The sequence below is a fragment of the Peromyscus eremicus genome, chromosome X (genome assembly GCF_949786415.1).
Source record: "Peromyscus eremicus chromosome X, PerEre_H2_v1, whole genome shotgun sequence".
In the NCBI taxonomy this organism is placed as follows: Eukaryota; Metazoa; Chordata; class Mammalia; order Rodentia; family Cricetidae; genus Peromyscus; species Peromyscus eremicus.
Genome location: NC_081439.1, coordinates 36,169,431 through 36,193,461, shown reverse-complemented (window position 1 = coordinate 36,193,461; position 24,031 = coordinate 36,169,431). Strand labels below are relative to the sequence as shown.

Genomic DNA, 24,031 nt, shown 5'->3' with positions numbered 1-24,031 from the left:
TCACAGAGATCCGCCTGGCTCTGCCTCCCGAGTGCTGGGATTAAAGGCGTGCGCCACCACCACCCGGCTGAAATATTTATTCTCTTTGTCACACTCAACTTGGCATTCACATCATGGTCTGTAGAAGGCTTTTAATAATTTATGTATCACTGGAAGAACACTTTTCTCCAGACTGGATAATTTTTAGAAATTTTTATTGTGTCCCAGATGTTTTCATAAAAGTATGTGTTGTGAGGCATACTTCTTATTGATTGTAACAATGGATATAATATAATAATAATAATAATCTATCATTCTTTTGATGTGAAGGTTAGCTAGATTTGATGTGATGGTTGCAAGATTGCCATTTCTCCCAATATGAGAACTAATACTAGATAGTGACTGTCTCTCTGAGACTGCGTATCGAATATATAAATGAAATCGTAAATCCAATCCTCTTTACCACTAGATTGTTTTTTCTTAGCTGCATGCTTGAATATTGGGAATTATTAACACAAAGACAATCTATCCCATTACATATTTCTTCATACAATATACAAGAATAAAACTGATAGCTATTTCTGATTGGTTTGGTTCTTTGATGGGTGAATATTCATTGCTTAGGAGTTTATAGAATATTAGATTCATTTTCAGTTTGATTCTAATGTGAAGAAGAGTCTCTTAAGGTAAGTGGTTAAGGTTCTTTGATTCTGAAGACTGAGTAATTATATATGATTGAAAATTTTTCATTTTATTTTGCTTTCCAAATTCTGTCTTAACTTATTCATCCATTCATATATATATATCCATTTTAATCTAAAATCTCCCCAAATTATAGTTATATTACATATGAAAACTCTCTGAATTAAAATGCAGATTTAATTTTAATGGAGTGTTTGGAGTAATTTTTCAATGAAACCAATGAAAGAATCTGTAGACATGGGTCAATATTTTTTTGGGAAAAAACAACACTGAAGCACTAAAAGATAATTGCTTTTCTGGGTGTGAATTTGGCCATGTTTAACACTTAATTGCTTCATTTACTATTTGGAAAAACCTGGGCAAATAATTTATTTTACTGTACATCCATTGCATACTTACACTTTAGAGATCAAGATATCTAAGTGTCTAATTTCTTATTTGTAAAATGGATCTATGTAGTTGAACATATAGCTTATAACAAGGATTGAAGAGCATGTATGTGGATATATGGTGTTCTTAGTATAAGTGCTTTCCAAAATGAATATATAATATTTTTAGCTACTCATGAGGGTTGAATTCTCACACTAGGTTTAGATTTGTTGGGTGATGCCAGTATCTGTAATCACAATAAAAGCTATTATTTTTGTTCCACAGTGGACCATCTGTGTAATGTGTGTCTATTGTGAAGGTCTAGTTATAAACTGTGTCTCTTACTCTCCTTAGGCATGTTCAAAACAGAATACCAAGGTCAGTTACCTATTGTCATTTCTCCAAGTAGTGGTACTGTTAAGGCTAAGTCATCAATGATCATCAAAGTGGATTTCTGTGCAGACCAGTCCCGGTTTGTAGATGAAGTGGCAAGGTAAATATAGAGTATGGTTTTTGAAAAATGTTTGTATAAAACTCAATATTTTCCTATTTTCTTTCAGATTGATTGTTTGCCAACCCCTTTTTCTTTCATTTGCTATTTGTTCATTTACTTATTCCTATATGTCAAGACATACAAGTGTAGATAGTGCTCAGCAATGGTAAGTGAATGAAGACTGGCATATAGATACACAGAACAGTAGCTCCTAGTTGTAGTTTTGTGGATCTGAGGGAATGGTCCAAGGATTCCACTCATAAATTGGTAGTTGAATCACACACTAATCATTAAATAGGATCTAGGTAGCAAATGGAAGTGGTAGGATTGGTTGTGTGTGTGTGTGTGTGTGTGTGTGTGTGTGTGTGTGTGTGTGTGTGTGTTTAGGCAAAATGAATGTTGATGATAGATTGGATTACCCAAGTTCTTTCAGGCAGAGCAAGTGGCAGATTTGAAACTTTAGAGATAACTGTATTCCCTATTGAAGGATTAGAGGCAATATAGAGTTGAAGAAATAGAAGAGAGTGATGCAAGGTGAGACGAAAACAAAGGAATGGCACAAGATCCAGTAAAGGGTCAATGGGGCAGCATTTGGTTATGGGATTTGCCTCAGTTCATTCATAGATGTGATGTACAGTTAATACACTGAGTCACCATTATGAATGCACCTCACATAGTAATGTAGATGTTATTTTATGAAACTTCTTTGAATTTTCACAGACTTTTCTTCATATGTGTGTGTGAGGTACTAAACTGAATATAAGATGTATTTCTTATTGAAGGCTACAGTTGTGGTTTTTGAGAAACAATTGTGAACCTGAAAGTTAATCTGAGGATTAGTTTGCATTTTAGAAAGTCACAGTAACAGCAGTGCATAAAACAGATCAGGCATACAAGAAAGACTTGACAATCTGGCTAGATATTATAAAAGCAAAGCCAAAAAGAAATAGGAAAGGTCAGAGCTAAGACTCAAATTGGGAGAAGTGAGAGAAGTGTGCAGATTTGAGATATATTATACATTCCTGTTTAATTCATTGAAAGGTTAATGAACAAAGGAGGTAAGAGGAAGAAATGATCTGTAGAAGAAAGTTCAGATGTGGCATGGTGGGACTGATTACATTTTCACAATCATTATGGACTGTATGGTTATGGCTGATTAGGTTTACATGTTCTAAACCCCAGAAAGCAGCTTTGCCTAGATGAGGTGGATAGAGGGTATTAGGGGTATATGTGGTGCCTAAAACATAAGAGTACTGAGAGTTACCCTGAAAAGAAGAGTAGACTGTGAAATAGTAAGAAAGAAGAAACAAATAGTTTACAGAGGATCCGTGTCTTAGAATGAAAAGTTAGAACGTGCATGAGTGACTTAGAATGAAATCCTAGGGAAGGGTGTGATGTCCAGGAATGTAAGGAAGGACAGATATGTTGAGATATGGTATGGATAATAATACCCACAATTATAGAAAAATGTAAATAAGTTACTTATGGTATCTCTTGGGGTTAAGTTGAAAGGACTGTGTATGTGCCAGAAAGAAATAAACATAGAACAGGAGTGCTAAATGAGAACTGAAATTCGTTGTAATTTTTTTTCTGAGATATTTTTGATTTAAGGAACTGTGGTATTTGGATGTAGATGTGAGATTGGGTTGGACATGGGTTCCAATGAGTTAGAATGGAGTCTTGAAATTTTTGAGCAAATGTTATAAATCATGTAACTCCCGTGTTTATGAGGTAGTGATATGAATGTTCCATTGATGCTTTCTGGGATCACATCATTAGTTTTTTTTTCCCCCAGTATTATTGTTTCAAGTCCAGACTAAGTTAGGTTACACATACATTTTACTTTAGAGATGTAGGCACATCAGAAGACCTGATAACCTCTAGCAGTGTATGAAAGGAACTGATTTTAGTCTACTGAGTTAGTTATGATGTCATTTTACAAAACTTTATCCAAGTAATTAGGAGAAAATAAATATATAATGAAAATACTTACACATGTGCACATTTTATTATTTTATAGAGTGAGTTTGCAAGGTCGTCCTGATACGTTCTTGAACATCAAAGTTCATGTGGTTGAACAGATAATTGAATTGTTTCACATGAATAGTGACAGGAAATTGGAATGCATACGATTTGGTTCTGTTTTCTTTGGAACATCAAAAATTGAGCATGCACTTCTGTTTAACAATAGCCCTGAAACCATAAACTGGGTGGCAATAATGCAGGATGATTGTGTTGGAGAAGAACTGGTAAGTGAATTGAGGGAAAGTGGTACATCATGTCTGAATTAAACCAGATGAGTGCTTCTTGCAAATAAGTGACTTACTCTGAAGATTTCTATTCTACTCAAATTTTGAATTGTATCATGTACTTTTGTCAAATTTAGGTGTATGTTACTTTAGAAACAAATACTCTTCACTTTCTACATTCTAAAATTGCAATAATTATTTTAACCTTTTAAAATATGTTGTTTACTTTTTCCCTAATATGCTTTTATGTCTTCTTTTATGTTACAGGGAGCAAATATTCATCAAAGGACAGATATTGCCTTAAATAATCTCCCCTACTTAAACAAAATAAAGAAAATAGATATGACTGATTTTATGTCCTGTATTCCCAATGAAGGGACGTTACTCCCTTATCAAAAGATTGTAATTACATTTTGCTTCAGCCCAAAGTAAGCAAAAGTAAATTCAATTGTAATGTCAATTATTAATGAAAATTATAGTAACTATACACAAAGCAGACTTATTTAATGTCATAGTAAAACATTTTAGAAAGCAAAAATCAGATTTTTCTTAACATTTCTAAATATTTCTAGCTTGTTTTAAGATTTCCGATATTCCTAAGTATGATAACCAATAGTTTTTTAAATTAAAATAAAAGCCCTAGACCTATTGGAAATGGGTGGTGAAGGTGAAGTTTTAGGTTGTTTTGAATTGCATAAATCGATTTGTGCAGCCCAGAACTTGCTGCAAGAATAGTGATGTGCATGTAGTATTTTATAGATGCCACCAGATAGGAAGTGATGTTCTTACCTGGACAAAATTCTTTCTGACTGAATACCATCAGTGTTAACCAATAGTACCTGTTTCCTTTAATGAAATACTTGCAGTGTATATTTTTACAGTTCTTTTTTACTTGCTTTTGTTATTTAAGCTGAAAATACTTTTGAAAATGTTAACTATATGGTAAACAGTGCAATAATATCGTAGTCTGTTTGTGTGTAAACAACCTATCCATCCGTAAGAATTTACCTCTGTGAGAGGGTCTTGTGTAGTGTACTTTCATTACAACATTGTCACTAGTGATATGAGATTTTTGAGTGCTAAGTTGTGTTTTATTTAAGAGGATGTGATGGTTAGTTTTAATTATCAACTTGATAGAACCTAGGATGACCTGGGAATCTCAATCAGTGATTGATTATCTACATTAGGTTGGCCTGTGGTCATGTGTATAGGAGAGTGCCTTACGCGATGAGGGAAGACCCATTCTGAAAGCGGGTAGCACTATTTTCTGTTTTATGATCTTGTGTTGTATAAGAATAAAAAAGGCTTTCTGAGTACTAGACATACATGCGTTTATTTCTCTCTTTTCTGTACTGTGTCTATGATGTGACTACATTTACATTTACATTTAAAACTGCCTTACATCTTTGCCTTCATTTCCTTGCTATGATGGAATTTGACCTGAAATTGTGAACTAAAATAAACCTTTCTCGTCTTGGTTGCTTTATCATGTCAACAAAAACAAAACTAAGGCAGAAAGCTAATCAATAATTGCCCTACTCATGTAATCAAAAATTATCTTAGTGATACTTTTGTACAGGAAATTTCTCTGGGAAATCTATAAGGTTATGTAAAACAATACAAGATTATTATGTTATTTTATGTGTCTATATGTGTATCTTATCTGATTGTATAGGTGGTTGTTGTGGGTGCTGATGTGGGTGCTGGGAACCAAGCCTGGGTCCACTTAACTGTTGAGCCATCTCTCCAGCCTCCTCCACACATACATACTTTGAAAGAAATCCAAATATTGTTTCCTATGATAGCATTTTAACTTCGTTTGAGAGTTTAGCATGGAAATATAGGTGTGAATATTTGAAGTTTTTGTTAAATATAGTTTTAAACACACTATATTTGTTCCAATATATTTACACATCAAATTTTTGTGGATTTGAGTATCCACGGGCAGAAGAGCTAATCTGTAAGTAAGCTAGATAAATACAGTCAGTGACCAGGCCTATGGTGTAACCTATCTATCTATACCTTTTTTCCTGACTCTGTATTGTTTTCATTCTTCCATTACATTTCTCTAAGAAGATCTGACTCATATCAAATTATGTTCTCTAATTGCTTGTCTACTACTAGGAACTTCATTGGTGGAAAATATGAATTTAGTTCACTAGAGGGAATAAATGTGTAACAAGTTACTACTAGGGGAAATATAGCTTACTATAGAGACTGATCTCAGTCCTTAGCTAACAATGAATTCTGTCTGGAAGAAAAAATACATTATAGACACTGTGGCATGTGATGTAGGTTTTGGCAAGTGGGGATATTATGTTAGTCTTGTTTTAGAAATATTTGTATTCATTCATTTTTTTTTTCCTGAACTTTATACTCTGAGATCTTCTTTTGTTAGTAAATTTGGGCAATGGATAAATAACAGTTGTGTTTTTATTCCTTTCCATCTGTTTGCATAGATTTAATGATTAGATCGATAATTTTTATTGACAAGTGGTAAAAATATGTGACTTCTGCTTTAAAAATAACCAATTGTGATATTTACAGGCTAGTAGTTGATATTAAAAAGGATGTTGGGCCTTCACATAGGCAAGACTATTCACTCTTTGTGAGATTTGATTCTGTGGGAAGTAAAGATGGATTTTTGAGAGATGATAACTCTGACACCATGAAAAGTAAGTATGAATTGAACAAGATCATTAAATATGTAGCAGTTAAAATTCTTCAAGAGAAAAAAAACAGCACATGTGAAGGAATAGGGAGGAATTGAAGGGAGTAAATGGGAAGGAATTTGGTAGAAGCTCATTATATGCATGTATGATATTTTCAAACAATAAAAAAGAAAATAATGAGCATCAATATCTTCAGAAAAAATATAAATTGCATACTTTTTACATTTGAACAAAAATGCAGACCCTTTCATGGCTTTAATATACCATCTGTGGCATGTGAAGGTAACCTTGAAACCATTTACATTATTTCCAGGTTAGAATTTAGATGACTTTATAGATAAACATCATGATCTTGGAACTTGAGAATTTAAAAACAAATATTTTTATTTTCTATATGGCAACGTTTGTTCTTAGGACTTGACATAAAACAAATGAGCCATTCTGTTTTGACCAGACCTTTACTTCTAGAATGTTACATACAGTAACAGTTAAAGAACAAAATTGAGATCTAGTAAGCAGAGTATAATACTGTCTTTGGACACATACTATGAGGATTTGAAGGGCATGTATTTTGTAGCTCATATAACAAAAGGCATTACATTTTTTTTGCAATTGCAGGTAGTTTTGTGTTGATTGGAGGTAAGCAAATACGTAATAGTACTTGAGTCACTTTCAGTAAGTTAGATCAAAGATGAATGAATAGTCAGATTGCAAATGAAACTCTGAAAGAAATGAACTACGCCCTGGAGATGTAAATCCACCATGTAAACTTAGGAAAGCCAAGAGTCTAGAAGATTTGCAGGCCAGTATGATAAATGGTGTTACTAAGTTTAATTAAACTATTATACAGATTAATCTTGCTAGTATGGCAGAAATGTCTTACTGATATTACTTATGTCATGCCTTGTCATATGAACTATGTTTACTGATCATAGAACATTTGCTTGAAGTTTTCTGGTTAATGCAGCTTTTTAAAATTTTATCCCCATTTATTGAACATAAACTCTTTTTTAATACAGTTTTTCTGAGTATAGTTTTTCCTTCACTTACACCTCCCTGTTCCTCCCTACCTCTCTTCCTGCTAGATCCATTCCCTTTCTGTTTCTCATTAAAAAAGAACAGGCTTCTGAAAGATAACAACTAAACATGAAAAAGTAAAATATATTAAAATGAAGCAAAAACTATCACATCAAAATTGGACACAGTAACCAAACAGGAGGGAAAAAGAGTCCTAAAAGCCGGCACCAGAGTCACAGACTCATTAGTTATCACACTCAGGAATCCCATAAAAATATTAAGCTTAATACACAGAGAAGCTGGTGTAGTCCTTTTAAGGCCCTATACTTGCTGCTTCAGTCTCTGTGAGCTCATGTGCCCCTTGCTTAGTTGATTCAGAGGACCTTGCTTTCATGGTGTCTTCCATCCCCTCTGGCTCTTACATTCTTTCTGCTTCCTCTTCTCTCCTTTTCCAAGGGATTCCCTTATTTCTGAGTGGTAGGATTTAATGGAGACCTCTCATTTAGACACTCTCTTTACAAAATGTCTGGCTATGAGTCTCTGTATCTGTTCCCATGTACTGCCAGAGGAAGCCTCTCTGATGATGACTGGATAAGGCACTGAGTATAGCATAGTATCATTAGGAATCATTTTATTAGTTTTCTTTTTCTATTTTTTTTTTTAGACCAACAGTGGTTGGTTTTACCCTAGATCTCTGGGCTATCTAGTCTCTGGTTCTCAGTTACTCAAACAATGTTTGGTATTTTTTTCCTTCTCGTGGAGTGGGCCTTAAGTCAAACCAGACATTGACAATTTCTGTGGCACCATTGCTCTAATATATTTTTCAGGCAGAACAGATTGTAGACCAAGATTTTATGGCCAGGTTGGTGTCCATCCTTGGCAATGGGGCCCTGATGTCAGTTTTCAGAGAGCAATACTTTGTCTTAGAAACAGTCTGAGTTGTTTGGGAATTTTCAAGGGACCACTTTGGCCAACAGCTCAACTGAATGTAACTCAGTCCCTCCACTGGAAGCCACACCTGGTAACAAGAAATGGCCAGTTGAGACTCCATGTGCCCCATTCCCAGGAGTTCTCATTAAGATCATTTTCATACATTCCAGGAAGTTTCTACTACACTAGGTTTCTACACCACCCCCTCCAAATGGCCCCCAATTCCAGCCATCTCTCCATGAACTCTCTCCCTCCACTTGTTTTCCCCCCACACCTGATCTCCCTGCTCCTGTCCCCAACTTAACCCAAGTCTACCCTAAAAATCTGTTCTGTTTCTCCTTCCTAGAAAGATACATGCATGCTCCCTAAACCCCTCCACTTTAACTAACCTCTCTGCATCTAGGGATTGTAGTTTAGTTATCATTTTCTTAATGTCTAATATCCACTTAGAAGATAATACATACCATATTTACTTATCCTGGTCTGGGTTACCTCACTCAGGATGATTTTTTTCTAGTTCCATTTATTTGCCTGAAAATTTCATGATGTCATTTTTTTAATAGCTTGAGTAAATTGTATACATGTACCCCATTTTCTTTATTCGTTCTTCTGTTGAGGAACATGTAGGTTGTTTTATGTCTGTTATGAATAAACCCACAAAGAACATGATCATGCAAGTGTCTTTGTGGTAGGATGGAGCATCCTTTGTATATATGCCCTAGAGTGCTATAACTGAATCTTGAGGTAGATCAAATCCCAATTTTCTGAGGAACTGCCATACTGATTTACATAGTGACTGTACAAGTTTGCATTTCCACCAGCAATGGAGGAGAGTTCCCCTTGTTTCACATCCATGGCTACATGAGCTGTTACTTGTGTTACTGATATTAGCTTTCTGACAGGTTTAAGTTGGAATCTCAAAGTAATTTTGATTGCCAATTTCCCTGATGGCTAAGGATGTTGAGTTTTTCTTAAAGTGTTTCTCAGCCATTTGAGATTCCTCTATTGAGAATTCTCTGTTTAGATCTTTACCCCATTTTTAAAATTGGATTAGTTGTTCTTTCTTTTTTTGATATTTAGTTTCTTGAGTATTTTGAATATTAGTCCTCTACTGAATATCTTTTCCCAGAATGTAGACTGTTGCTTTGTCTAATGGTGTCCGTTGCCTTACAGAAACTTTTCAGTTTCATGAGGTTACATTTATCAATTGTTAATCATAGTGTCTGTGCTATTTGTGTTCTGTTCAGAAAGTCTCCTGTGTCAATGAGTTGAAGGCTATTTCCCACATTCTATTCTATCAGCTGTAGATGTGTATCTGGTTTTAGCTTGAAGGACTTGGTACACTTCAAATTGAGTTTTATGCAGGGTGGTAAGTGTGGATCTATTAGCATTCTTCTGCATGGAAGCATCCAGTTTGATCAGCACCATTTTTTGAAGATGTTGTCTTTTTACAAGGTGTGTCTGGCTTTTTTTTAATTTCAAAAATCAGATATCCATATATGTGTGGATTTATGTTTGAGTCTTCAATTCGATCCCATTTATCAAGATGCGGTTTTTTTTTGTGCAAATTCCTTGTGGTTTTTTATTACTATAGCTCTGTAGTATAACTTGAAATCTAGAATATTGAGACCTCTAGCAGTTCTTTTATTGTTCAGGATTGTTTTAGCTATCCTGGGTTTTTTAATTTTTTCATATGAAGTTGTGAATTGCCCTTTCAAGGTCTGTAAAGAATTTTGTTGGTGATTGCATTGAATCTGTAGATTACTTTTGATAGGATGGCCATTTTTACTATGTTAATCCTACCTATCCATGAGGATGGGAAGTGTTTTCATATTCTGATATCTTCAATTTCTTTCTTCAAAGACTTGAAATTTTTATCATAAAAGTCTTCCACTTGCTTGGTTAGTTTCCCTAAGATATTTATATTATTTGAGGCTGTTGTCAAAGGTGATGCTTCTCTGATTTATTTCTCAGTCCTTTTGTCATTTGTATATAGGAGGGTTATGGATTTTTGTGAGTTAATGTTGTGTCCAGCTGCTTTGCTAGAAGTGTTTATCAGCTGTAGGAGTTCCCTGGTGGAATTTTAGGATCACATATGTATACAATCATATTATCTGCAAATAATGATACTTTGACTTCTTCCTTTCCAAATTATATCCCCTCAGTCTCCTTCAGTTTTTTTATTGCTCTAACTAAGACTTCACGTACTATATTGAATAGATATGGAGAGCCGACAACCTTGACTTGATCCTGATTTTCGTGGAATTGCTTTAGTTTCTCTTCATTGGATGTTGGCTATAAGCTCACTGTAAATTGCCTTTATTATGTTTAGGTATGTCCTTTGTATTACTGATCTCTCAAGGACATATGTCATGAAGAGGCTTAGATTTTTTTTAAGTCCCTTTTGCAACTAATGATAGGTCATTTTTTTTCTTAAATTTTGATTATATGGTGGATTACAGTGATTGATTTTCATATATTAACCATCCCTGCATATTTTATTGTTCAGGATTGTTTTAGCTATCCTGGGTTTTTTAATTTTTTAAAATGGTTGTTCTTTTTGATGTGTGCTTGGATTCAGTTTACAAGTGTTTTTATTGAGTATTTTTGCATCTATGTTCATATGTTCATAAGGGAAATTGGTCTGTAATTCTCTTTCTTTGTTGAGTGTTTATGTGGTTTGGCTATCACGGTAACTCTGGCTTCATAAAATGAATTTGGCAATGCTCCTTCTGTTTCTATTCTGTGGAAAAATTTGAGGAGGATTGTCAATAGCTTATCTTTGAAAGTCTGGTAGAATTCTGCACTGAAACCATTTGGCCCTGGCCTCTTTTTGGTTGGGAGAATTTATTGACTGCTTCCACTTCCTTAGGGGTTATTGGTCTATGTAAAATGTTTATTTGATCTTGATTTAACTTTGGTAATAGAACCAATGAAGAAAATTACCCATTTCTTTTAGACTTTCCAGTTTGATGGAGTGACAGACTTTTTTTAATTTGCAGTTTGATGGAGTGACAGGTTTTTAAAGTATATCCTTATGATTCCCTGGATTTCCTGGGTGTCTATTGTTATGTTCCTCTTTTCCTTTCTAATCTTGGTAGATATTTTCTTTATTCTCTTGTTAGATATTTTCTTTCTGTCTTCGATATTCTCTTCTAGTTAGTTTGGATAAACATTTGTCTATCTTGTTTATTTTCTCAAAGAAATAAGTCTTTGTTTCATAGATTCTTTCTATTGTTTTCTTCGTTTCTCTTTCATTGATTTCAGTCTTGAGTTTGATTATTTCCTGCTGTCTACCCCTCTAAGGTGTACTTCTTTTTGTTCTAGAGCTTTCAAGTCTTCTGTTTAGTTGCTCATAAGAGATCTCTCCAGTTTCTTTTATGTAGGCACTTTGTGCTATGGAATTCCCTCTTATACTGCTTTCATTTGTATCCCATAAGTTTGGGTATGTTGTGTATTCATTTTTATTGAATTCTAGAATGTCTTTATTTTCTTTATTTCTGTCTTGACCCATTTTTTTCATTCAGTAGATAGTCGTTCAGTTTCCATGAGTTTGTTGGCTTTCTGTTCTTTCCGTTGTTGTTGTTGGTAACCAGCTACCTGTGGTGTATGATAGAATGCAGGGAGTTATTTCAATGTTCTTGTATTTTTTGGGATTCGTTTTGTGTCCAAATATGTGGTCAATGTATATTATTTTGGGTTTGGGTGAATTTTTCTATAGATATTTGTTGGGTCAATTTGGTTTATAACATTGTCACCTCGACTATTTCTCTGTTTAGCGTTTGTCTGGATTACCTATCCTTTGGGGAGTGTTAGGTTTTGAAGTCTCCTACTATCAGTGTGTGAGGGTCACTGTGTGATTTAAGCTATAGTATTCTTTTACAAACTTGGGTACCCTTGTGTTTGGGGAATAGATTTTAAGAATTGAAATGTCATCGTGGAGGTTTTTTTTTTTTTCTTTGATGAATATATAGTGTCCTTCCGTATCTCTTTTGATTAGTTTTGGTTTATGTCTATTTTGTTACGTATTAAAATGGCTACAGCAGCTTGGGTCTTAGTCCTTTTGTTTGGAGTTGTCTTTTTCTAACCCTTTACCCTGAACTGATGTCTGTCCTTGATGTTGAGGTATGTGTCGTGGATGAAGCAGAAGGAGGGATCTTGTTTTCTAACCTGTTCTATTTGTCCGTGTCTTTTTATTAGACAATTGAGATCATTGATATTGAGAGATTGATTGTTGATCCCTCTTCTTTCATTGTTGTTGTTGGTGTTCTTGTTCTCTCTCTCTCTCTCTCTCTCTCTCTCTCTCTCTCTCTGGTGTGTGTGTGTGTGTGTGTGTGTATGTATATTTTCCTTCTTTTGATTTTGCTGGTCTGAGATTATTTATTTCCTGTGTTTTCATGGGTGTGTTAGCCACTTTAGATTGGTGTTTTCCTTCTGGCACAGTGGTTCTGGACCTCCCTAATACTGACACCCTTTAATACAGTTTCTCATGTTGTGGTGACCTCCAACCATAAAATTATTTTTGTTGTTACTTCATAACTGTAATTTTGCTACTGTTATATATTGTAAAATATTTAATATGCAGGATACCTGACATTCAACCCCTGTGAGAATTCGTTCTACCCCCAAAGAGGTTGAGACCCACAGTTTGAGAGCTGTTGTTTTAGCATCTTCTGTAGAACTGGGTTTATAGATAGATATTATTTAAATTTGGCTTTGTCATGGGATATGTTATTTTTCTCCATCTGTGGTGATTGAAAGTTTTGCTGAGTATTGTAGATTTTTTAAAAACTGTTTTGGGGGTCTGCTACCCAGCTCCCAGATAAATACACTGAGACTTATTCTTACTTATGAATGCCCAGCCTTAGCTTGGCTTGTTTCTAGCCAGCTTTTCTAACTTAAATTATCCCATTTCTCTTTAACTACCTTTTGCCTCTGGGCTTTTTACCTTTCTTTATTCTATATATCTTTCTTTCCTTATTCCATGGCTGGCTTTGTGGCTGGGTGGCTGGCCCCTGGTGTCCTCCTTTCCTTTTCCTATTCTTGCTCCTCCCTCTTCTCTTTTTTCAAGCCTAGATTTCTCCTCCTATTTATTCTCTCTGCTCTGCTTATTTCTCTTCTGCCTAGGTATTGGCCATTCAGCTCTTTATTAGACCAATCGGGTGTTTTAGGCAGGCAAAGTAACAGAGTTTTACAGAGTTAAACAATTGCAACATAAAAGAATGCAACAGATCTTTGCATCATTAAACAATATTCCACAGCATAAATGAATGTAACACATCTTTAATGTTCCACAACAGGATGTAATAGTCTGGCCTGGCATCTGTGGTCTCTTAGAGTAGTGGTTCTCTGCCTGTGGGTTGCAGCCCATCGTGCATTGAATGACCCTTTCACAGGGATTACCTAAGACCATTGGAAAACAGGGTATTTACATTACAATTCATAACAAGAGCAAAATTGCAATTATGAAATGGCAATGAAAACAGTTTTATTTTTTGGGATCACCACAACCTGAGAAACTGTAATAAGGGTTGTAGCATTAGGAGGGTTGAAACCACTGTCAGAGAGTCTGCAGCAAATTTGTCCAGGCCCTTCTGGCTATTACAGTCTCCACTTTTAGAAGGTAGATGTTATTCTAATAGTCTCCTTTTTATGCTACTTGTTCTTTTTCTCTTGATGCTTTTAATAGTCTTTCTTTGTTCTGTATGTTTATCCTTTTGATTATTATGTGGTAAGGGGACTTTCTTTTCCGGGCCAATTTAGTGTTCTGTATGCTTTTTGAATCTTTATAGGCATCTCCTTCTTCACAATAGGAAAAATTTCCTCTATGATTTTGTTGAAAACCTTTTCTGGGCTTTTAAGCTGGGTTTCTTACTTTTTTTTCTGTAACCATTATTCTTATGTTTGTTTTTTTTCCAGTGTCCCAGATTTCTTGGATGTTTTTTGTCAGGAATTTTTTAGATTAACATTTTCTCTAACCGATGTATCCGTGTTTTTTCTGTCAAATCTTAAATGTCTGAGATTCTCTCTTCAATTTCTTGTATTCTGTTGGTGAAGCTAGCCTCTTGTAATTCCTATTCAAATTCCTAAATTTTTCATTTCCAGAATTCCTTCATTGGGTTTTCTTTATTGCTTCTAGTTTCATTTTCAGTTCTTGAACAGTTTTAATCATTTCCTTCATCTGTTTGTGTTTTCTTGGATTTCTTTAAGGGATTTATTCATTTCTTCTTTAAAGACCTTTATCATCTTCATATAGTTGGTTTTAAAGATTTTTATTGTGTTTCAGCAGTGTTGGAATGTACAGAGCCTGCTGTGGTGAGATAGGTGGGTTCTAGTGGAGACGTATTGCCCTGGCTGGTACTGGCTTAGGGTGGTTATAGGTTTAACTGCTACTGATTTCTGGGTTTGTCTTTACTGCGTAGGTGTTTTGTTCCTTGTTTTCTGTTTTGTTTCTGGATTTTTAGAGAGCGTGATGGCTGTGTGTTGCTTGTTTTTCTGTCTTGCTCAGCTGGTGTGTTCCCAGTGAATGCCTGCTGGTGTTGGAGGCTGGGATACTGTAAGGGTCTGAGAATCGCTGAAGGAACACCCCAGGCTCAAATAGTATGCAAACACAAAAAGCATTTATTCTGCAGGAAAGACCAGCTTGCAGGGGTTGATCATCCACACAAAATGGTGATGATGACCCAGACAAAGGTGCGCAGGCAGGCCCTTTTAAAGGGGACTTGGGGAATTCTAAGTATCTCCGTTTTAATTAGGCAGTCAGGAACAGTTACATGGGACACATGTTGATTGGACGGGGCTAATGGCAGTCATATCCATTGAAGGTCTTTTAGTCATGTATGGTCAGTAACAGCTGTATCCTGTAACTTTGGGTCTCTGCCTTATAAGGCCAGGTTTGAAACTCTTTAGCTGATTGGCCAAACGTGACTGGGGGACTTCCTGTGCTCAGGCTTAGGTCATTATTTACAATGGGGGATTGTTCCATGTCTAAGGTGGAGACACATTCCGACCCCTTTATTACTGAAATGAGTTGGAGGAATAAATGTTGGAAGAGAAGATCTTTGTGATCCCTTGGGGATCGTGTCAGTTAGGAAGGGAAGATCGTACTGTCTTTCCTGCTATAAAGTTAGGGATCAGACTGGGGGCATTGGATCTCAGGAGCACTAGGGGACATGTGAGACTGCATTCAGCTTATGTGTTGCTCTAGGAGGAGCAGACCTTGGGTTAGCAGGGGGTGCCTGCTCTGGTTGTGGTCTGGGACAAAGCAACAAGTGGGTAGGAAGGTTAGAATGGGAAGATCTGTGGGATCCACAGGAGGTGTGGGTGGGGAAAGGCAAGGCTGCCATGGGCATTCTGCTCCAGAGCTTGGGATGAGTCTGGGTGATTCGATCCGGGGGAACAGAGAGAGAAGAGGTCTGTGTGTGTGCACTCTACCTGGTTTTCTGGCATACTTGTTGGTTAGCAGGGGGTGTCTGCAGGAGTTGGGGGCTGGTAAAAAGCAACAAGTGGAGGGAGGCAGGTTGGAAGGGGTAGATCTGTGGAATCCACAGGAGGTGGGAGCAGAGGGGCATGGAAGGCTGCAAAGGGTGTTCTGCTGCAGAGATTGGGGATTGGATCTGGGGGAACAGAGAGCTTCTAATAGTTAGAGATGGTTATTCCATATTCATCTTACAGCTGATTTATAGCCTAGAATTGACCAGTGTGAACACTAGTACGAAAAATACACTCTTTTCCTGGGTTCTAGTTACATTTCTCTTCATAAAACTGTTCTATCATCCAAGTAGAGATTACAATCTGTTGTGGGTCAAAGACCCCAAGGACCACTCCATAAAAACAGAGTCCAAAGCTACACAGAGAAACCCTGTCTTGAAAAACCAAAAAAAAAAAAAAAAAAAAAAAAAAACAAAACCAAAAAAAAAAAAAAACAACAAAAACAAAACAGAGTCCAAATTGGAGTCTCTAAGTTGGCTGAAGACTGCCTGGAGAGAAATAGTTCTCACAGAGCAGCCCTAACTGTTTTCTACATGGAGGCTTTAAAGGCAAAAACTACATCCTGATTGACAGTTGCAGGGGGAAGTAGAAGCAAGCAAGCTGTTTAACAGATGCAAAAATCGACAGTTAGCTGGGGCATCTTGACCACAAGTCCCTGGGACAGAGTTAAGTAGTTTTCTAAGGGACATTCCCATAGGAGTGTGTGTAAGCAGGGAATCAGCTCCGAGTCAGACCTTAGATGTCTACAGCAGAGACAAGATGGAGGAATCTTGGCTTGTCACACAATCCATAGTTCCTTTCTTATACCGAATGTCTCAACCCTAAATTTTATGTACTTTCCAAGTGTGTATTATTCCATCATGTATGATTTAATAATCATTATTTTTCATATGTGTATAACCTTTGGCCCATTTCCAATAATGATTGAAGAGGAAAAACTAATCTCTTTAACTTTCATATTACTCACTTACCCCAGTAGGTTATGATGTTTTGGTATTTTGCTGAATTTTGTAATTCACTCAGATTCTAACAATCTCCATGCTACACACCTTTCATTCAAGTGTCCATTCTTTCCTCTTTCATCTTTACATAAAGGATGTAAATACATTGAATGACCTACTAGATATGTCCACTAGATTATCCACTAGGCACTGGCTCATGCTAAACTAGGTTTCTTATCCAGCCCAGAACTACTGCCTCAGGATGATGCTGCCTACAGTGAACTGGATCATCCTGCATCAATAAATAATCAAGAGAAGCCCCACTGAAATGCCCACAGCCAACTTAATCTGGACAATTCCTTGGATGGCCCTAGGCTGTTTCAAGTTGTCAATTAGAGCTAACTAGAAAAATTTCAAAAGAATTCCTAGTTTATTTTCTATAACTAGCTCTCTTCTTCAGTCTTCATTAATCTCCAGAAATGGCAATTCTGTCCTTTCAGTTGCTCACACATGCACTAAAGGATATATGAACAAACAAATAAAACACAGGAAGGAAAACATTAGTGTCATAATTTAGCATCTGTTGATTGTCCTGTCTTCTATCCAATATATGGGCAAAGATTATTTACTCTATACTCAAGCATGTATCTATAACCTTCACTGTTCCTGACCATGTTTGTACAACTCTCCTGAAACAACCATATCTGGTCCCTTATGGCTTTTTGAATGTGAGAAGCAAGTGCCTACTTCATAGCACTTGACTTTGTTCTTTCTGCTTGGAATACACTTTTTATGGATGTTTCATTTCTTTTGAATGTTTGCCCAAATGTTGATGTATAAATAAAAATGGCCTGTTTGAATATCTCTATCTAAAACAGTATCCCCAAGACTTCGTGTTATGTCTCACTCTTTGTTTTTACATGTAGCTTCTACCCTCTGTGAGAGTTGGAAATGTAGTTACTGTCACTATTACATCTCTAGATTGTAGATGCATCAGAGCAGCTTTTCCTTTATTCATAGCTGTGTCCTCAAGACTCAAAATTATGTGTAGCATGGAGAAGGCAGTCAGTGGTTTTGCTGAAGATTGAATGAGCTCCTTATTTCCCATCATGTTTTTTTAAAAGTAATACTATGTGGGGTAAGCAAATATATTTTTGATTCTCCAAACACTCCTCACTGTGTTCAATAGGTATTATTGCTTTTCCAGGTAATCGACTTCAAAAAGTAGAATTAGCTTTGACAGGCTCTGGACTTCCTGTCATCTTACAGTTTGATCCAGGAAAGGTACTTACTTTTGCACCTTGTTCCATGGGTGAACATTCGGATATTCTATGCATTGTAAGAAATCATTCCATATCACTTCCTGTGATGTACCATTTTCAAAAAACTGCACACTTTAAAATGGATCCAGAACGGGGCAAAATTGATGAAGGATGTATCCAGGTAAGTTAGCTTATTCTTTGCCTTCCTTCCATAGCACTTCAGCTATTTTTTTTCCTTCCAAAATATTATACAGAGGACTAAGAACCACATTTGATCTACTAGTGTTTGTGAAGTATGTCTCATATGTGGGCTAGAATTAGTTATAAATCCAGTCATAGAGAATCCATAATTCTTTGTTAAGGGTCCGCATTGTGCCAGTGAAAGCAAGTAATGTTCAAGTGCAGTATGAAATACAGTTATTGCTTCTAAAACAGTTTTATTTTGTTAAGGACTTATAAGACATATACAGAAACAGGTTAGCTTAAGGAGAGTGTAGAGTGTTAAACAGCATCTGTAATGTAGTATTATCTAAACTCAACAAGCGTTTTATTTCCATTCAAGAAGGTTTTTATGGAGCAATCACACGATCAATACTTTCCAGATTTAGTCAAAATTTGAAATTTGAAACAGGTAATAGTTACCTAGCGTGCAACTTGTTGTGTTAGGAAAAAACAAAACAAAACAAAAACTGTGGACCCTAAGACATTCTTGTTAGAACCAGGCCAGCTCCCATGTGTTTCAGGAGCTATTTTAATTGTGGCTAGCCAGTCTGACAACTCTTTTCTAGGAACTCTAAAACAGAACTTTTTAAGCATTCTTTACTGTTTTTTGCTTGAGCTGATTTTATGTGGCCCTAGGAATATAAACTATGTATATAAATTTAATGCTTGTATGCTGAGGAATGATGGCAGAAGAATATCAGAAGTCTTCATTTTCTATAATAACACAGAAAAACTTGTGGGTGCAGTAAAAAAAGTGCAACTTGAAGCATACAGTGGTCAAATCTGAGCCCATGTGTTTCAGGCACTATCCATTGTTGTTATGTCGCATGGTGCACACACAGTGCAAAGTGTGCATTTTGTACATTCAGAAGCAAGGCTCTGGTGAAGGTTTGTGCTACAAGAAAAATCTCAGCTTAATTACACTTTTAACTTTCATTTACTTTTTGTTCTTTGCATATTCAAAAGCTTTTTTATTGTTGCCAAATATTTGTGTCCTCCCCACACATTCTGAGTTAGGACCCCACATACGTTTGTGACCTAAGTCAGGGCTTGGAATTCTATGGTTTGTTGGACTGCCATTCTAATCTTAGAAGTTCCCCTTTCTTTATGAAAATCAGATGTGTTTTGTCAAATAATTGGTCTTTATTAAGTGGTAATAGGTTTCTCCTTCATTAAGATTCATTATATTGCTATTTAGATATTAAAAGCAAAATGAATCCATACTTTGATGTACTATGATAACCCTTTCCACTAGATTTTATATATATATATATTATATATATAATTATATATATATATTATATATATATATCTCATATATATATATATCTCATATATATATATCTTCACCACAGGGGGCTTGAGGGTATTTTATAGGACAGAAAAGGGAACTTTTAGGGTGGATGATTCTATCTTCAGATCTGTTCCCCTGCAATCTCAAACGTTGTAAATACCAATGGAGTGGAGTTGTAAATACCAATGGAGTATGTTGACCTTCTTGTTAGGAGCTTCCTAGTTTCTTTTTTTTTTAATTTGTTTTATTTTTTTGGTTTTTCGAGACAGGGTTTCTCTGTGTAGCTTTGCGCCTTTCCTGGGACTCACTTGGTAGCCCAGGCTGGCCTGGAACTCACAGAGATCCTCCTGGCTCTGCCTCCTGAGTGCTGGGATTAAAGGCGTGCTCCACCAACGCCCGGCGCTTCCTAGTTACTAACTGCCTTCCGATATAATCAGTGTACCAATGTTCCTGTCCAGTTTCTCAGCTCACCTGATGCTTTTAGGTTATTCATTGACCTTCCAACGGATAAGTAAATTGACTCTTCCTGATGGGTTCACAACACGCCCCCACGGTTGGGTGTGTTTGTACATGCCCGGTGGACCTGGACACTTCCGCCTAGCCAGTTCTAGGTCAAAATAGCCATTTCCGGGTCAAGGTGTCTCGCGTGACCAGGATCCATGACTTTGCATGGTTGCGTAAGAGCGCGCAACGCAACCATGTGATCTGCGCAGGCGTGGAGTAGTTACGTCGACCTGTGTACGCATGTACGCCACACAGCCTTTATAAGCTGGCGCCATATTCCCGGCTCCCTCTTCTTCTTCTTCTCTACACACGTGTCTTTCTCACAGGCCTGGGCACTCGTCTGTCCCTTTCATCTTAATAAAACTCTTGTTAGCGGATTCTGTCGTGTTTCGTGACATTTCCTCGCAGGGTAAGAGCGCCACTAACACTTCCACCCCCAGAAATTCTGTTTTCTGCCCTATAAAACTCACAAGGCCCTGCCCCTCAGCACTCAATCTGCACTCCCACAGAAAGACTACTGTCCTTTATTGGTCTAGTAAAGGATAATGGATGCATGTTCATAAGGGGACTTGAAATGTATTTGTTTATCTTGAAATGTTTTGGTTTTGACTCTTCCATATCTGTTATTTTCAACTAATATTTGCTTTGTTTGTATAACGTTTCTCTTGCAGGAAATGTATAGACTTTTAGTTTTTATCTGCTATACCAATTTGTGATTTTTTTCTTAGCAGAATGAGCAGAGATTTATAAAGCAAAAGTGATAAATAATTCACAAAAGCATGAGGGTCCACAAGGGAAGAATGCCCCAATTTGTGCCTTTTAGTCAATTTACGCTTATCTGTTCACTTACTGATAGATATTTAGGTTCATCCTATAAACCACTCATTCCTTAGTTATTCTGTAATCAAAAGAGTGGTTAATGTATCTTTTAACCAAGTTGATTTAGTTTTCTTTACAGAAAAGCAATACATACATATTTATATTTGAAATAGAATACTATTTAGCTTTCAAACAGGAAATCCTGATATTTGCAACGTTATGGATGAGTTTGGGTAATATGTTAAGAGGAAGGAGCCAGATACAAAGACAGGCCATGACCTCTTTAATGATCTCAATTAGATCTGGAATGCAAACTAGCATATTTGGTCAGGAAAAGTATACTTAACTAATTAAAGCAAAGTATAGACTTGAGATTTCCTTAGCAAAAAACATGGGATCTTGGTTAAAGGGTATAAAGTTCCAGTGAGAGAGAATGAATAAATTAAGAAGATCTGTTACTACAATATGGTGACTAAGCTTAATGTGCTATGTTATGCAAAATTGCTTAGAAACTAATATTTAAATGTCATTGCCATAAAAATTACGGATAAGTTAATTAGCTTGATTTAATCATTTATATATATTGCATACATATAATACATAAAATTGGTCATCTATACTTTAAGTTGTCAGGGAAATGTTAAAAAATCCATTTGAATTTAATAAAGCTACTAATAATGTAGGGTATGCATCTGTTATTTTCTTATTTTTGGTAATTCAGTGTTTTTAAATAATATCTCTATTTTTAAACAGCTATTTTGTTAAATTAATTTGTTTCTCTGTTTTTCCTATCTGTATTTGTTATTTAATGTTTTAATGGTTTCTTTGGAGGGGTATATTTAACAACTTCACTTACCAGAGCATAGTTCAAACTAACACTGGCTTTATTTTAATGCTGTGCAAAAAACATTGCTTCAGTATAACTGTCCTATCTTATATTTAGGCTGTTGTAATCCAAACTATGTTTCTTTGGTAGAAGCCTATCATGTTCTTGAATAGTCATTGTTATGTTTTTTTATTAGTGTTTGAGGTTATCACACTAGGTATAATGGCTGTCATCATTGCATCTTCGTGTGTGTGTGTGTGTGTGTGTGTGTGTGTGTGTGTGTGTGTGTGTGTATGTGTATGTATGTACTAATACTTTGTTCTAGTTCATTACCTTCCTATTGGTGAAATTATTAAGGCCACTCCACGTAGTTAAAAGGAGATTTATTTAATGGCATAACTTACAAGTTAAGGGATAGGTAGGTCGCGGGGTCTGGGGAAGGTGTATCGCAGTCCAGCGGTGTTCTCTGGAGCTCTGCTTGGCCCACCTTCACCATCCAAGGTCCCAGAACCGAGTGAGAGCGCAGCCCATCCAGATCTCAGGTCTCCCTTGGCCCCGCCTTGTAGGCGTGACAGTTGCCAAGTCTCAATGCGGGTTGGAACTTCCAGATCAAAGCTGGAATGGCTACCCACTACACCTTCCCCCATTGCTCTCCCTAGTTCTCTGACCCTTCTTGCTGACTTCTTTCTTTTTTCCAGATTTTATAAACCAAATAAATAAGAAAACACTGCAAATAAAAACACAGTTCCGTGTGTGTGTGTGTGTGTGTGTGTGTGTGTGTGTGTGTGTGTGCATGTGCATGCGCATAGTTTCCTTTACTTCTGTTCTTAGTTGGTTTGTCCAAATTACTTTTATAATTGTCAACTGTCCTTTTGTTTCAATGGAAGGATTCCCTTTAGTACTTTCCTAAAGGAACTTTATTTGCAATACAGTCTCCCCTTTGATGTTTATTTGGAAAGATCTTCATTTATACTTTAGTTTTGACTGGGAGTTTTTGCTTGTTATGAGATTTTGAGTTTCTAATTTTTTTTTCAGTAAGGAAATCTTTTCCCCCTGCTTCCCCATCTCCAATAGTCTTAATGATTTCAAGATTTTCTTTTTTTTCTCTCTCTCTTTTTTTTTTTATGAGACAGAGTTTCTATGTATAGCCCTGGCTGTCCTGGAGCTTGCTCTGTAGACCAGGCTGGCCTTGAACTTACAGAGATTTACCTGCTGCAGGCACCCATTGCTGGGATTAAAAGTGTGTGCTGCCACTGCCTGGCGATTTTGACAGTTTGACTCTGTGTCTGTCATCTGATATATCATGAGTTTTGTTGAGCTTTATTGATATGCAGACAAATGTTTTTCATGAAGTTTATAAATGTATCATTTATTATATTTTTACAAATATTCTTCTCTTTTCTCCCTTAACTGTTTTTGGAACCTCTTTTCATTCATTGGTACTATGTTTATTACTGTGACCTGCACAAATTTGGTGTTGACTTGACCCACCCACAGAGGGAGGGAATGAACAAAGGACAGACACACAGACGTACATATAAAAAAGTTGGAATCAAGAATGCCGTGCACTCTGATGGAGAATCAATATTAGTAGTCCAGAAACTCAGCATGTTTATTTCATACATCCGAGTTTAGGAGATGGATTTATTGTTTACTAATGAAAAGATAGGTTTGGCTTATCTCAGTAGGTCTCTATGGTAGAGCAGTATGGCAGAGAAGTTTCAAGTTGTAGTCATTCTATAGGAAAAAGCTGTGGTTGATAGTTCCTGCATGTGCTAGTCAGTCACTTGTAAACACTTGTGCTTGGACTAGGGGAAAGTTTCCCATTCCTGAGTCTGACTTGAGGAAGGCTTTGGCATTCTCGTCACCTGAGGAATTGGGGTCCTTGATGTAGCCATCCTCATGCCATCAGTAGTTTCACTCAGAACTGTATCTGCTAGTTTTCGACACTTTATGATTTACCCAGAGGCTTTGAGACTCTTTTGCTTAAGTTTTAACCATCCCTCTTATTCTGGGTATTCTCAAATATCTTGTCTTCAAGTTCATTGATTATTTCTTTTTTTTAAAAAAAGATTTATTTATTCATATATATATATATATATATATATATATATATATATATATATATATATATATATATACACACACACACACACACACACACCCCAGAATAAGGAATTTGACCCATTACAGATGGTTGTGAGCCACCATGTGGTTACTGGGAATTGAACTCAAGACCTCTGGAAGAGCAATCAATGCTC

At 36.3% G+C, this 24,031-nt stretch overlaps 1 protein-coding gene across 1 annotated transcript in view; it reads left to right on the top strand.

Annotated features, from left to right (window-relative positions):
* Cfap47 (cilia and flagella associated protein 47) overlaps positions 1-24,031 on the top strand; it is a 264,376-nt gene that overhangs the window by 3,540 nt on the left and 236,805 nt on the right. The window contains exons 4-8 of the mRNA XM_059250611.1: positions 1,405-1,543; positions 3,564-3,792; positions 4,060-4,220; positions 6,340-6,467; positions 18,051-18,286. Of these exons, the coding sequence (XP_059106594.1) occupies positions 1,405-1,543; positions 3,564-3,792; positions 4,060-4,220; positions 6,340-6,467; positions 18,051-18,286 (893 nt within the window). The remainder of the gene's footprint in view (positions 1-1,404; positions 1,544-3,563; positions 3,793-4,059; positions 4,221-6,339; positions 6,468-18,050; positions 18,287-24,031) is intronic.